The sequence below is a fragment of the Bubalus bubalis genome, chromosome 2 (assembly GCF_019923935.1).
Source record: "Bubalus bubalis isolate 160015118507 breed Murrah chromosome 2, NDDB_SH_1, whole genome shotgun sequence".
In the NCBI taxonomy this organism is placed as follows: Eukaryota; Metazoa; Chordata; class Mammalia; order Artiodactyla; family Bovidae; genus Bubalus; species Bubalus bubalis.
In genome coordinates, this window is record NC_059158.1 from 88,165,855 (window position 1) to 88,177,599 (window position 11,745).

At 38.2% G+C, this 11,745-nt stretch overlaps 1 protein-coding gene across 8 annotated transcripts in view; it reads left to right on the plus strand.

Annotated features, from left to right (window-relative positions):
• The window catches only part of RBMS1 (RNA binding motif single stranded interacting protein 1), a 219,539-nt gene extending 208,872 nt beyond the window's left edge, over window positions 1-10,667 (plus strand). For 6 of the 8 annotated variants that reach the window (XM_025276084.3, XM_025276040.3, XM_045164052.1 and 3 more), the window contains exons 10-15: window positions 488-535; window positions 1,426-1,476; window positions 4,671-4,781; window positions 5,716-5,796; window positions 7,101-7,185; window positions 8,035-10,667. In XM_025276084.3, coding sequence (XP_025131869.1) covers window positions 488-535; window positions 1,426-1,476; window positions 4,671-4,781; window positions 5,716-5,796; window positions 7,101-7,178 — 369 coding nt within the window. In that variant the 3' untranslated portion in view covers window positions 7,179-7,185; window positions 8,035-10,667. The remainder of the gene's footprint in view (window positions 1-487; window positions 536-1,425; window positions 1,477-4,670; window positions 4,782-5,715; window positions 5,797-7,100; window positions 7,186-8,034) is intronic. The other 2 variants (XM_006073143.4, XM_006073142.4) reach the window with 1 other exon arrangement.
• Window positions 10,668-11,745: the final 1,078 nt, after the last annotated feature.

Sequence of the window (11,745 nt, forward strand, 5' to 3'; positions counted from 1 at the left end):
GAAAGGTCTATTTCCTTCATCAGGTTTTCAAAAGGATTCATGATTCAAAAGAGAATAAAGAACCAATAAAGAACATAGATTATTATTCCCATTTTATAGTTAGGGAAAATTGAGGAAAAGAAATTGACAGCAGCAGATTTGTTGCTTCAGAAAGAAAATTGGATTAGATGTCATGGCTCCCTAACCCCATGATGATATGAGCTATTAGATTATCAGGACCACAGAAATATACCACGGATGAGTGCATCTGGCCCAAACTGGGGTCTGCAGGGAGCTGCTCCCCTCCCCGTGATGTTTTCAGTGAAGGCCTGGCGCTCGTGTTGGAGCGGGCCTTTCTCTACTAAACCACTATATGCTTATATTAATACAATTGGATTTGAGAAATTGGCATCTGGAAGAAACCACCAATATCCCGATGGGGAAAGGCTGCAGTCCAGATAACTGAAATGCTAACGAGGCAGAAGCACTTAACTTTGGTCTGCCTTAGGTGGCAAAGGAAACCAGAGAAAACAAGTATCGGGGCTCTGCTGTCAAGGTAAATCACAACCCATTCTTCCCCCATGACTCTTCCCCGTGTCCTCTCTGTAGAACCTCTTAACAGTGGAGGATGAGATGCAGGAGGGTTTTGTTCTCAAGAATTAAGAGACAAGCTTATTCTGAAATCTAACCTCAGGAAAGCTTTGGGTATCAAGAAATGGGCTGATAGTCTTTTCTCTAGAGTGGCAGAAACTTCCCTGCTTTCTTCCATGCCACAGAATCTGACTCTCAGTCATTTCTCAGTCCAGAGGGTCTACTGTACAGATATCCTTTTAACTGTAGATGTCAGGACCTAGTTACTAAAGTTTAATTTTCTAAATATGAATTTCAGATTTTTATATTTCACACTAACTAGAAATTATTGACCACCAGACAAGATTTCTGAAATACAATGTCCTGGGTATCAAAAGGGAGTTGAATTTGATTACTCTTAAAATAAGCACATACTTTAAGGGTTAGTTTCTAGTAAGATGTGCTGGAATGAATTCTCATTCCTCTGTATTCCTAAATCACCTATGTTCCTACCTTGATTGTAACACTTTTCACTGTTTCTTTGAGTTGTTCATTTGTTTATCTCCCTTGCTTAGATAGTAAATTTCTTGAGGGTGGGGCCCATGTCTTATTGCCTTTACCTCTTTGGTGCTTGATACTCAAATACTTTTTCAGTGGGCAGATGGAACTTGGTTTTGAATAATCATTTCATCCTATTCAGAGTGACCAGTTTGTCAAGAACTCTTAACTTGCCTTAAGTTAAATCCTTTTAATCAGTTGATAGTATTGTTTCTTTATTTTCCACCTGTAGATTTTAACATGATTAAAAGAGCTCTAGAGAAATAAGTAGCGCTCCTATGGAAATCAATGTTTCTTCCAAAATCCTTCCTTTTCCAGGTGCAAAGTCCTTCCTGGATGCAACCTCAACCATATATCCTACAGCACCCTGTAAGTTTTTCATCTTAATGGCTTTGTAGTTTCCAAGTAAGCTATGTATAAGTTAAAAACCATTTTCTGGGTTTTAATCATTTGCGCAAAGGTGGCATAAGTATTTGGGAAATGTTAAATATGGGATATTGAGAATGTATAAGTTCATTATAAAACTTTAACTCGTCTTAAAACAAATTGGTAGTTGACATTAAGTTAGATTTGCAATCCATGAGAATTTAAATATAGGAGATCATTCCACTGAATTTTTAAATTTTAAAGTTTTTAAATTGCTAAATTTTTAACCATACTTGTGATGAAATAGCTCTCTTTGTCTACATTCTGTTTAATGCAAATATAAAGTGTTCAAAATTGACCTAGAGTTTTTTCATCAGTGTTAACCTCTCCATGGAAATTTTAAATACTAAAGTAGTAATGCCTACTGAGGGTAAATAACAAATGTGATTTCTTTAGTGACACGGGCATGTACTGTACTTACATATATATTACATTTTTTAAATTGAATGAGTTACACTTCACCTTATTAGGTAGTATATTGAATGTATTTTTCAAAAATACATAAAAATCCAGTTTGTTGAATTAGAACATGAGTTTAGAATGTTGAAAAATAAAGATAAAAAACAAAAATCACAAAAAAGACTAAGGATGCCTAATATAATCTGGATGCTCACCACAAAGCAGCCACAAAGTGAGCCTAAGCTTTCTAATAACCAATGCAAAATGGGAATCTTAATAAGCAGTATAGCTCATAGTGCTTATAAAACAGATCCGTTGCATAGGAGAAAGCACATTGTTCTTGGCCTTAAAATGAGACAGGAATTTCTTTAGGACAACTTCCAAAAGAGGACCCTACGCAGTGTTAGACCAGGCATGTGAAACAGCAGAAAAGGGACACATTCTGAACAGGAAGTTGCTGAGATGACTTTGAAGAAGGAGAAAAAGCATGTTTAGTTGATAACACAGGAGAGGAGCCCTCTGATGATGTATCTATATGTGTTATACTGTCTGTATAAACATGCACACATATGTTTCTACACACCCACACATATATCTACCCACATCCACCCACTAAGCCACACAAACGCTCATGGCAGTCTACACCCCAGGTACTCTGTGCTGTCCTATTCGGGAATGCTAGAAATCGGCTCATTTTTCATTTGGGGGCTTTCTAGGACAATAGCTCCTACAGACGAATGAGGAAGAGCAGCAAGAAACTCCTGAATTTTATAGACTTCTGAGTCATTTACATGTTACCACTCACTTTTGAATGATGCACATTAAAACATTTTAAAGGGAAAAAAATCTTATGAAATATATTAATAACAAGTGATCTCTGACATGGGCTTCCCTGGTTACCGCTCAGCTGGTAAAGAATTGGCCTACAATGCAGGAGATTCTGGTTTGATTCCTTGGTTGGGAGGATCCGCTGGAGAAGGGATAGGCTACCCACTCCAGTATTCTTGGGCTTCCCATGTGGCTTAGCTGGTAAAGAATCCGCCTGCAATGCGGGAGACCTGGGTTCGATCCCTGGGTTGGGAAGATCTCCTGGAGAAGGGAAAGGCTACCCACTCGTTTTCTGGCCTGGAGAATTCCACGGACTGTAGTCCTTGGGGTCACAAAGAGTCGGACACGACTGAACGACTTTCACACAACTACTATCTCTGACATGAATCTTCATCCTTTGGTAATCTTCTCCTGGAGGGAGGAGGGCTTACCTATTAGAGACAGGCAGCACATCTCTTAGTTGAACACCATTGAGACAGCTGTAGTGTGTGCTGAGACAGCAGGAGTGTGTGCAGAAGGACCCACCTGAGAAGTCATTCCTTTTCAGCACCCAGATTTAGACTGCCTGAGACTAGCACTAAAGTTCCTGCACATCAGCTTTTACCCTCAATTGTGTATCTAACTATCAATAAATAACTGTTTTTAAGGGATAATGAATCAGTCGCAGTGATACCAAAAACCTAACATTAATAATTGTATGATGTATCAGAGTAATTGCATCCTCAGGTAATTGGGTGATTGCAGAAGTGAGAGGAATGCGATAATCTGTAAGAATATTACAATAGGATAAATTAGAGAAGATGCAAAAATCCAGAAATAGAACTAATTGAATTTCATATACAATTAGGGTGCCATTAAGTAATCATTAGAAATGATAATGAGAGCAAGGCAGTAAGTTAGGTAAATATTAATAATGGAATGTTAAGTTAAAAAGCAAAACCCAGGATATGAAGTAGTTTCATATTTTATATGAACCTGGTTGCAACTCTGTAAAAATATGTGGAAACCAGAATCCATGCAGTGCTACCCAGACACTGCTAACAGCCATGTATTAGAGGCAGGCTGGGTTATATGAGTGATTTTTTTCCACCCCTCCTCTGTGTTTTTAACTATATTTAATTTAATTTAATTAATTTATTTATTTTTAATTGGAAGGTAATTGCTTTACAGCTATGTTTAATTTTGTTTTTGGAAGACCAGAATTTTTTCCAATGAAGTCAAAGATTCTGAAATTAGATTATTAATTATATCTGAATCTGCTTCCCTCCCCTGGCACCAAATTACAGTTGCAAGTTCTGAGAAACACTGAGTGAATGAAGACTGTGATCTTGACCCTAAAAGCCTGACCTTGAATCCAATGACTATTTTTTTTAACATTTTTAAACAAGATGCTGTATTTATAATATGCAGTATAGTATATTGTGTTGTGACTGCATAAAACATCACCTGTCATTTACTTTAAAAATGAATTAAGTATTTTGTAACCCTGGCCAGCCCAAAGTAGTTCGTGTTTCCCGTCACAGCACATAGTCCCATGAACTAGCTTGCTTTACAGTTAAGTGAAGAGGAAGGGAGAGGGATTTCTATGAAGTGAGTGCTCTTTAGAAAAGTCTCAGGGAGACTTCCCTGGCGGTCCAGAGGCTGAGACTCCATGCTCCCAAAGCAGGGGACCTGGGTTTGATCCCTGGTCAGGGAACTAGATCTCACATACAGCTGAACAAAGATTTTACAAGTCTCAGCACAATCTGGATGATTTTTAAGAAATCACAGATGACACAGTTTACAAGTTTGAAGGGAGGTTATTTTTGCTTCATGTTCTGCAGCAGGCTAAGCCATTTCCTATGGAAAAGGTGGTTCCAGAATTCCACTCCTCCCTCAGTGTGTCTCACTTGCTCTGTCTGACTCCCCAGGGTGCCGTGTTAACTCCCTCCATGGAGCACACCATGTCACTACAGCCTGCGTCTATGATCAGCCCTCTGGCCCAGCAAATGAGTCATCTGTCACTTGGCAGCACCGGAACGGTAGGTGGCAAATTAATATCATGTGTCTCAGTTTACAGAGGAGGCTAAAGTTGTGCAGCCTGGTTTTCCTTATCAGTTATAGGCTCTATAATGTCAGAGATTATATCTGATCCCCTCTCACCTCCCACATTGCCTTCCACATAGTAAATACTCAGAGATTTCTTGATTAATTGATGAGCTAAAAGTCTGTCCTCTGGCTGGCTGTCTCTCCTGTATCAGAATATAGCATCCAAACAAGACCACTTGTAGCCCTAATAACTGGTATCATTCATTCACACTGGCAGACCTGGTCTCATAAAGCCAAAGATGAAGGTGATACATGGTAATAAAGGCAGGGGATTTTTCCCCACTTACTTCCAATTGTATGGTTTTTAGGGGCGCTGAATCACAATCGTAGTATTGACTTTTTCCCCAAGTCCAGGGTTGCATTTGGGTATGGAGTTGAGCTGATATCAGATTAATTTCCAGGTTTGATACGTGTGGCATTTAGATGGTAAGATGACCAAAGGCTTTTAATTGAGACCATATCTATGGTGACTTAATAGAACAAAGGGTAGTATTTTCTTTGCTTATGTTCACAGCAAACAGCAGCAGCTCATCAAGGCTAAACCAGGGCCACATACATCGAATGAGAAATCTCTCCTGCCTTTGGAGAAGGATAATTTTCAGCATCAGGAAAGCAACAGTCCGTTTTCCATTTTTTTCCCATTTTTCAGTGACCTGCTGAAGATCTAAGGCATTTACTTCTTGGGTTTCCACTTATGGGAACAATTCTAATTCAGGCAGCTGCTGGAAATGAATGAGGTTTTTTGAGGGAGAGATTTTCTAGATTAAAATAGCACATTAGTGATATTGAATTATTGAGGATGAGAAACTGTAATGATCTTCACCCATGGCTTGTCATTGGCCACCCTGACCGTATTCTTCTTTTCAGTACATGCCTGCCACATCAGCTATGCAAGGGGCCTACTTGCCACAGTACACACACGTGCAGACGGCGGCAGTTCCTGTGGAGGTTGGTACACACCATCCAGTGGCCATTATGGCAATGAGTAGTTTCAAAAGTGGGTAAATCAGAACTCAAGGAAGAATCAAATCAAAAGTGAAACATGTACATAAAAAATTGAGTTTAGAGGGAGTGTATGCTTAGAGTTGTTTTCAACTATGAAATATAATTCTCTGCATACAGCTTAACATAGCAATATCCAAGCCACACCCCCAGGGCTCCCTGAAATATTTTAATATTTTCTAAGCTTGTAGCACATTTCATTTCCCCCTCAAGTCTCTATCCTGTCTCCTATAAAATGATACTTCCAGGCAAGATAAAGCTGGAGATTGCAGTCCTGGTACCAAAGATTATATCAATAATAATCATTATAAAAATCTGTTTTTAAATACTTGGAAAAAATATTTCAGAATTTAACAGGGATAAAAAACCATACCTGTTTTTGTAGAAGACTTAATAGAGCTAAATAACTCTTAGTTCTTGTTACGAAAGAGACTAGTATGATATTAATATGGAAGAAATCTGACATTTGAATTCAAGTTGGGCAGAAAGCATAGTGTTTTCCTGCAAAGTATCCTTGAAATTCTAAGGAAATTTATCTACCCAGTCGATCCCATCAGCTCGTTACATCCCATAGGTTCCAATTCCAAAAACAGCCCTAGGATTGTGGCTGAATTACAGGGGAGGTAGGGTTTTTTGTTTTGTTTTGTTTTATTTGCCTCTAAATGATTTAAATTTGTGCAGTTATTGGCAACCACAGTTACTGGAACCCACAATCCATATCTGCAGTGCTGAAACAAACAAATCTTAAGAATTTTCTTTGTAACTACTTCAGCAAAAACCTGACCTGTGGCAGAAGCCCAGCTGAACTGACACAAGAGGAGATCTTTGCCCCATTTACACTGTATCTTCATACTTTTCAGCACAGACCTGTTAATGTGTTTGATCATAAGGTACAGTCTGAGACCCCACTGAGTATCATCGGTGATACACAGCATATGAATAGTATATTTCAGATTGTAAAATCTGAAATTACTGAGGTCCAAGTCACATCTGCCCCAAAGGATGAGAAATTTGTTTAATAAAGTGTAGTTTGATGTGAAGAGATGACAACTACAAGTTGGAAGAGGTTCTTTGGGTCTATCAGACATTTAAACTCCTTAGGGAAGTAATTAACCTTGAAGGCTCTATATGACATTAAGAAAATCATTGGTAGGCAGTGCTTGTCTTTACGATGTGGGACTCAGTCCAATCTGGGTAGTAGAGTTTGGATTTCATTGCTCACATGTCTCATCTGTTCTGCTTTGTTGTAGGAGGCGAGTGGTCAGCAGCAGGTGACTGTGGAGACGTCTAATGACCATTCTCCATATACCTTTCAACCCAATAAGTAACTGTGAGGTATGAGGGAACCATCTCCATCACTGTAGGGCTCAAGTCAAGGAAAGGCTGTGATGATTTTATCAGAATGGTACTTAGAACAACTCAGGTCTGGTCACGCTGCTTCAGTCATGGCAAGGGAATCCAGTGTTCCTGAAATCTTAAAATCAGGGATTTTCTGGTCTTGTAAATTAAGTATTCTGTCCAAAAAGAACATAGTGCCTTATATTGACATCAAATGTGTGTTTGCTGTCTCTCCCTCCCTATCTGCCTCCAGAATCAGTAACATAATCAGAGAATACCAGGTACCAAATTTGTCCTACATTTTTATATATATATAGATAGATAGATATGTGTGTATGAGAGAGTATATACCTATATATGTGTGTGTGTATATATATATATATATATCCTATATTTATATTATTTTAATGCTCACAGACTGAAGGAAAAACAGTGTGAGATTTTGCTTAGTCTAGCATTACAAGACTAGCAGTATCTTGACAGAATCAAAAGTGAGCATCCTTAGATTGATAGATTGCTTTCCCTACTCTCACTTGAACCACGTATCTCAAAACTTGTCACTCTGCCATGCAGATTACATTGAACAACTGTGTGGAACATAGAACACTTGGGTTTCTAGATTGCCCTGGTGAAGTATGTTGCAGGTCTCAGATTTGAAAGGTGGACTCGGGACATAGAAAGCGACCCTCAGTTCCAGAACTTGCATTTACTGACCTACCACCAGTGATGAGCAGATCCTTTCTCAAACATATATGTCTTTAAAGCAAGAAAGAGATGACAAAGCTCTATGGTCTGTTACACCAACTGTTACAAGAGCATTTGTTTTTTTATATTTTTCTCTTCCAGATGTACAGAAGGGTGTTCTTACATGAAGAAGGTTGTGAAGGCTGAACAATCATGGATTTTTCTGATCAATTGTGCTTTAGGAAATTATTGACAGTTTTGCACAGGTTCTTGAAAACGTTATTTATAATGAAATCAACTAAAACTATTTTTGCTATAAGTTCTATAAGGTGCATAAAACCCTTAAATTCATCTAGTAGCTGTTCCCCTGAACAGGTTTATTTTAGTAAAAAACAAAAAACAAAAAAATAAAAAAAAAAAAAAAAAAAAAAGATTTTTATCAAATGTTATGATGCAAAAAAAAGAAAAAAAAAAAGAAAAAAGGGAAAAAAAAAAAGAAAAGAAAACTTCAATTCTCTGGGTATGCACAAAGACCATGAAGACTTACTCAAGTGCATGACCGGATTCTTGTGGTTTTGTTCATTTTGTGTTTCGTTTGTGTTTTTTTCCGCTGTATGAAATGGGCTTTCTGACGTTTAAATAGTCCGACTTCACCCCTGGTGTTCTGTGCTTGCAGTGAGAGTCTTACCGCCAGTGTCTCTTTTCCTAGCTTTCCGTTTTCCTTTCCACGTCGTGTGAAGTGTCTTATCCTTTTCTATGAATTCCAATTTGCCTTAACTCTTTTGATGCTGTAGCTGTTTCAGTAAAAGTTAGTTCAAACTAATGATGTAGAATGCTTTGACCAAATGGGCTGGTCTATTATGCCTTGTAAAACAGCAGCATAGGGCTTTTAAAAGGTAGTCAATAAAAGTTGCTGAAATTTTGGCTTTTTTAAATATGTAGTAGGTGTTTTTAATGATTTTTCACATAATGTGTAAGGTAGTGAAATGCAAGAAGGGAAAACTGTTTTGTGTGAAACACATTTTCTGACTGGGGAACTTTTAATAGGGTGAATTGTTTGTAAGGCTGTATGCCAACAGTTTCCTCTGATAGTTTGACTGATTTAGGATATCTGCTGTATGATGCAATGTAAAGTCTTTTTTGCCTTTTTTCAGGAAAAAAAAAAAAAAACTAACTTGATGTTCTAGATTTAGTGTAGGTAGCGTTGGGGCAGGGGGTGGGGGGTGGGGGAGGGGAGTCACCGAATGTTTTGTCCTTCCTTTATACTAATGATAGTGCTTTAGAATGAGAATGACGCCTGAGATCTGGCAAACCGAGAAAAAAAGAAAATGTTGCTATTGCAACTAAATGGCAAAAGCTAAAAGTAAGGATTTATCTTCAAACATAAAGCTGAGATATGAATAGAAGCAAAATGATTGGCTACTAGCTCTCTCTATTACGTAAATTTGAGAAATAAAAATTACTTGGCACTTTTAAAGGTAACTTCACCAAAGACCGAAGAGCCAGTAACCAGTAGCTCCAACTAGTCTCAGCATCACATCTTCTGTGCTCTTTATTTTTGCCGGACCAGTTTGCGGTTAGGAGAATGTGCCTTTTTTGTACCTTTGCATTTAGGTTTTCTAATTTTAATTGATGTATGGACACACACAAACAAAAAAGCATGAAGGAAGATTTGGATCCAAGCAGTGCCACACTTTACATCATCACTACAAGTGTTCAGTGTAAAGAAAAACCAATTTTGAAACTATGAAATTCCTGATTCATAAATACACAGTTATTTCTACTTTAGTACCTAGAAGATAATTCACTGTTATTAAAGCTCTTTTATTAAGACAATTGCATATGTTTGAAAAGCAATGGTAAATTAAGTTGTCTTCCAAAACTGTGTACTTGTCTGGTCAACTGTGTGTGATCAGTTATCTACCTCAGAGTCTATTTTCTTTTGTGCTGGGACAGGTTGCTGGCCCTCCCTGTTTCCACAGACCAAATCCTTCCTAGCTCAGGAGCTAGGCCTAAGCAGTTATTTCTTTCGAGTATTTTTTAGTTCTTAAAATTTATGCTTGTATTTGATTATAGATGTCAGTGACATTTCATAGTTTCAAAAGTCCTTGCTGCTCTGAGAAGTGTAGATTCTAGTGAAAATTACATAGTCATAAGAGAAATGTGTTTTTGTTTTTGTTTTTGTTTCCTTTTTTTAAAGTTGTGGTATTATTGGTTCTATGCTCCCTGGAATATTACTGCTTTGTGAAAGTCCAGACCGAACGCAGCACCCTCTTTGTACCTAGTACGTTATAAACCTGGGTCTCTCACTACTTGATATTTTTGCATTAGTTAAGACAGAAATTTGATAGCTCAGTTAGAGAGGAGGGAAAATCTGCTGCTAGAAATGTCTGAACTAAGTGCCATACTCGTCTGGGTAAGATTTGGGAAACATAACCTCTGTACATAAAAAAAGAAAAAAAAAATCAGTTAAACATCACATAGTAGACAGCCATTAAATTATAAAAAAATTAATTTATGAAGAAAGACCTTTTGTACAGATTGAAAAAAAAAGATTTTCATAGAGATATCTATATGATCAAGAGAGTTAATTTTTTATTTTTGTTTTACTAGTGCCACAAACTTGCCAGTGGTAACTTATTTGTCCGGTTCAAGATAACTCTGTAGTTTTCTTTCCTAGGACTTGTTGTTAAACGCCAAAAGACATTTTTGAACTGTACATTTGATCAGATTGTTAGCTTTTTTCTGTTTTATTTCTTTTGAAAACCTTTGAATAAAAAACATCTGAAATTTTATTTTTCCTGTCAGTTTCTTTTTAGGTTAGATTAAATGTGTATCAGAATTTCATTTCATTTCTGATCTCTTCCTTCAGTTCAGTGAATTGGTTGGAAATTGAGTTGCAAATTATTTTAGATTCAATATGTATTCAAAATACATTTCCTTTGAAAGAATTGGAAAAACCATCCCACTGTCTCATTTTTGGCTATTTCAGTTCATGGACACAAGGACAACATTAGCTCACCACGTTTCCTCTCGGCAAATTCCACCTTTGGTCTGTCCTTAAAGGTCAAAAAACCGTATCCCTCTCCTCCCTCCTTCCTTCCTGCTACCTTTTGGCGGTGGTACTGTCATTGCCCAGCAAGGGGGACAGGATAAAAACTGTCACTGTCTCATAAGCAGGTTCACAGGTAAGAGTTTCAAGATGGTCTTACCCCTGCCTTGATGACTTGGGCCTCCGTTCGTGACCTCATTTGGCTGTGCCCAGTAGGAGGCTCTGGTGCAACATTCATGGGGGAAAGACACAACACTCTTTCCCACGCTGACATGCTTTATGAGAGACTCTTAGTATAAGAACTTGACTTTTACCCAAGGTAAATGAAATATTTTAGTGTAGTTATAAAGGTTTCTTTTTCTGCTGCCCAGTGACTCTGTCCTGTTGAAAGGAATGGGCAAGAAAAATATCCATAGCCTCCCATTTCTGTCTGCCTCCCATGCAATGTGATATGTGAATTAAATACAAGAAGTTTAGAGCACTTCACTTGCCAGAGCCGAGAAAGCCCCAGTACTCTCTGGCTCCTTGAGTAAGGGAAGCCAGGTTCTCTGATGATAACCAGTGCATCAGAGGGGAAGATGTCGGGGCAGGAGCAAAGTGTGGCCTCGTTGAGATGAAGGCAAGCTGCCAAGAATGTAAGCAGCGTGATCTCATGTTCTGTCGCATCCTTGGGGTCCCCATGCTCCTTCATAGGACCGCCAACCAGAGGCAGGAAGAAAGTACTACTGGGCTCCTTAGGTTTTGTTAACCTCATTTTTGTTCTTTTAAGATGGCACATGTCATTGGAGTCCTGGGACACCCAGGGGCTGTCATTCATACAG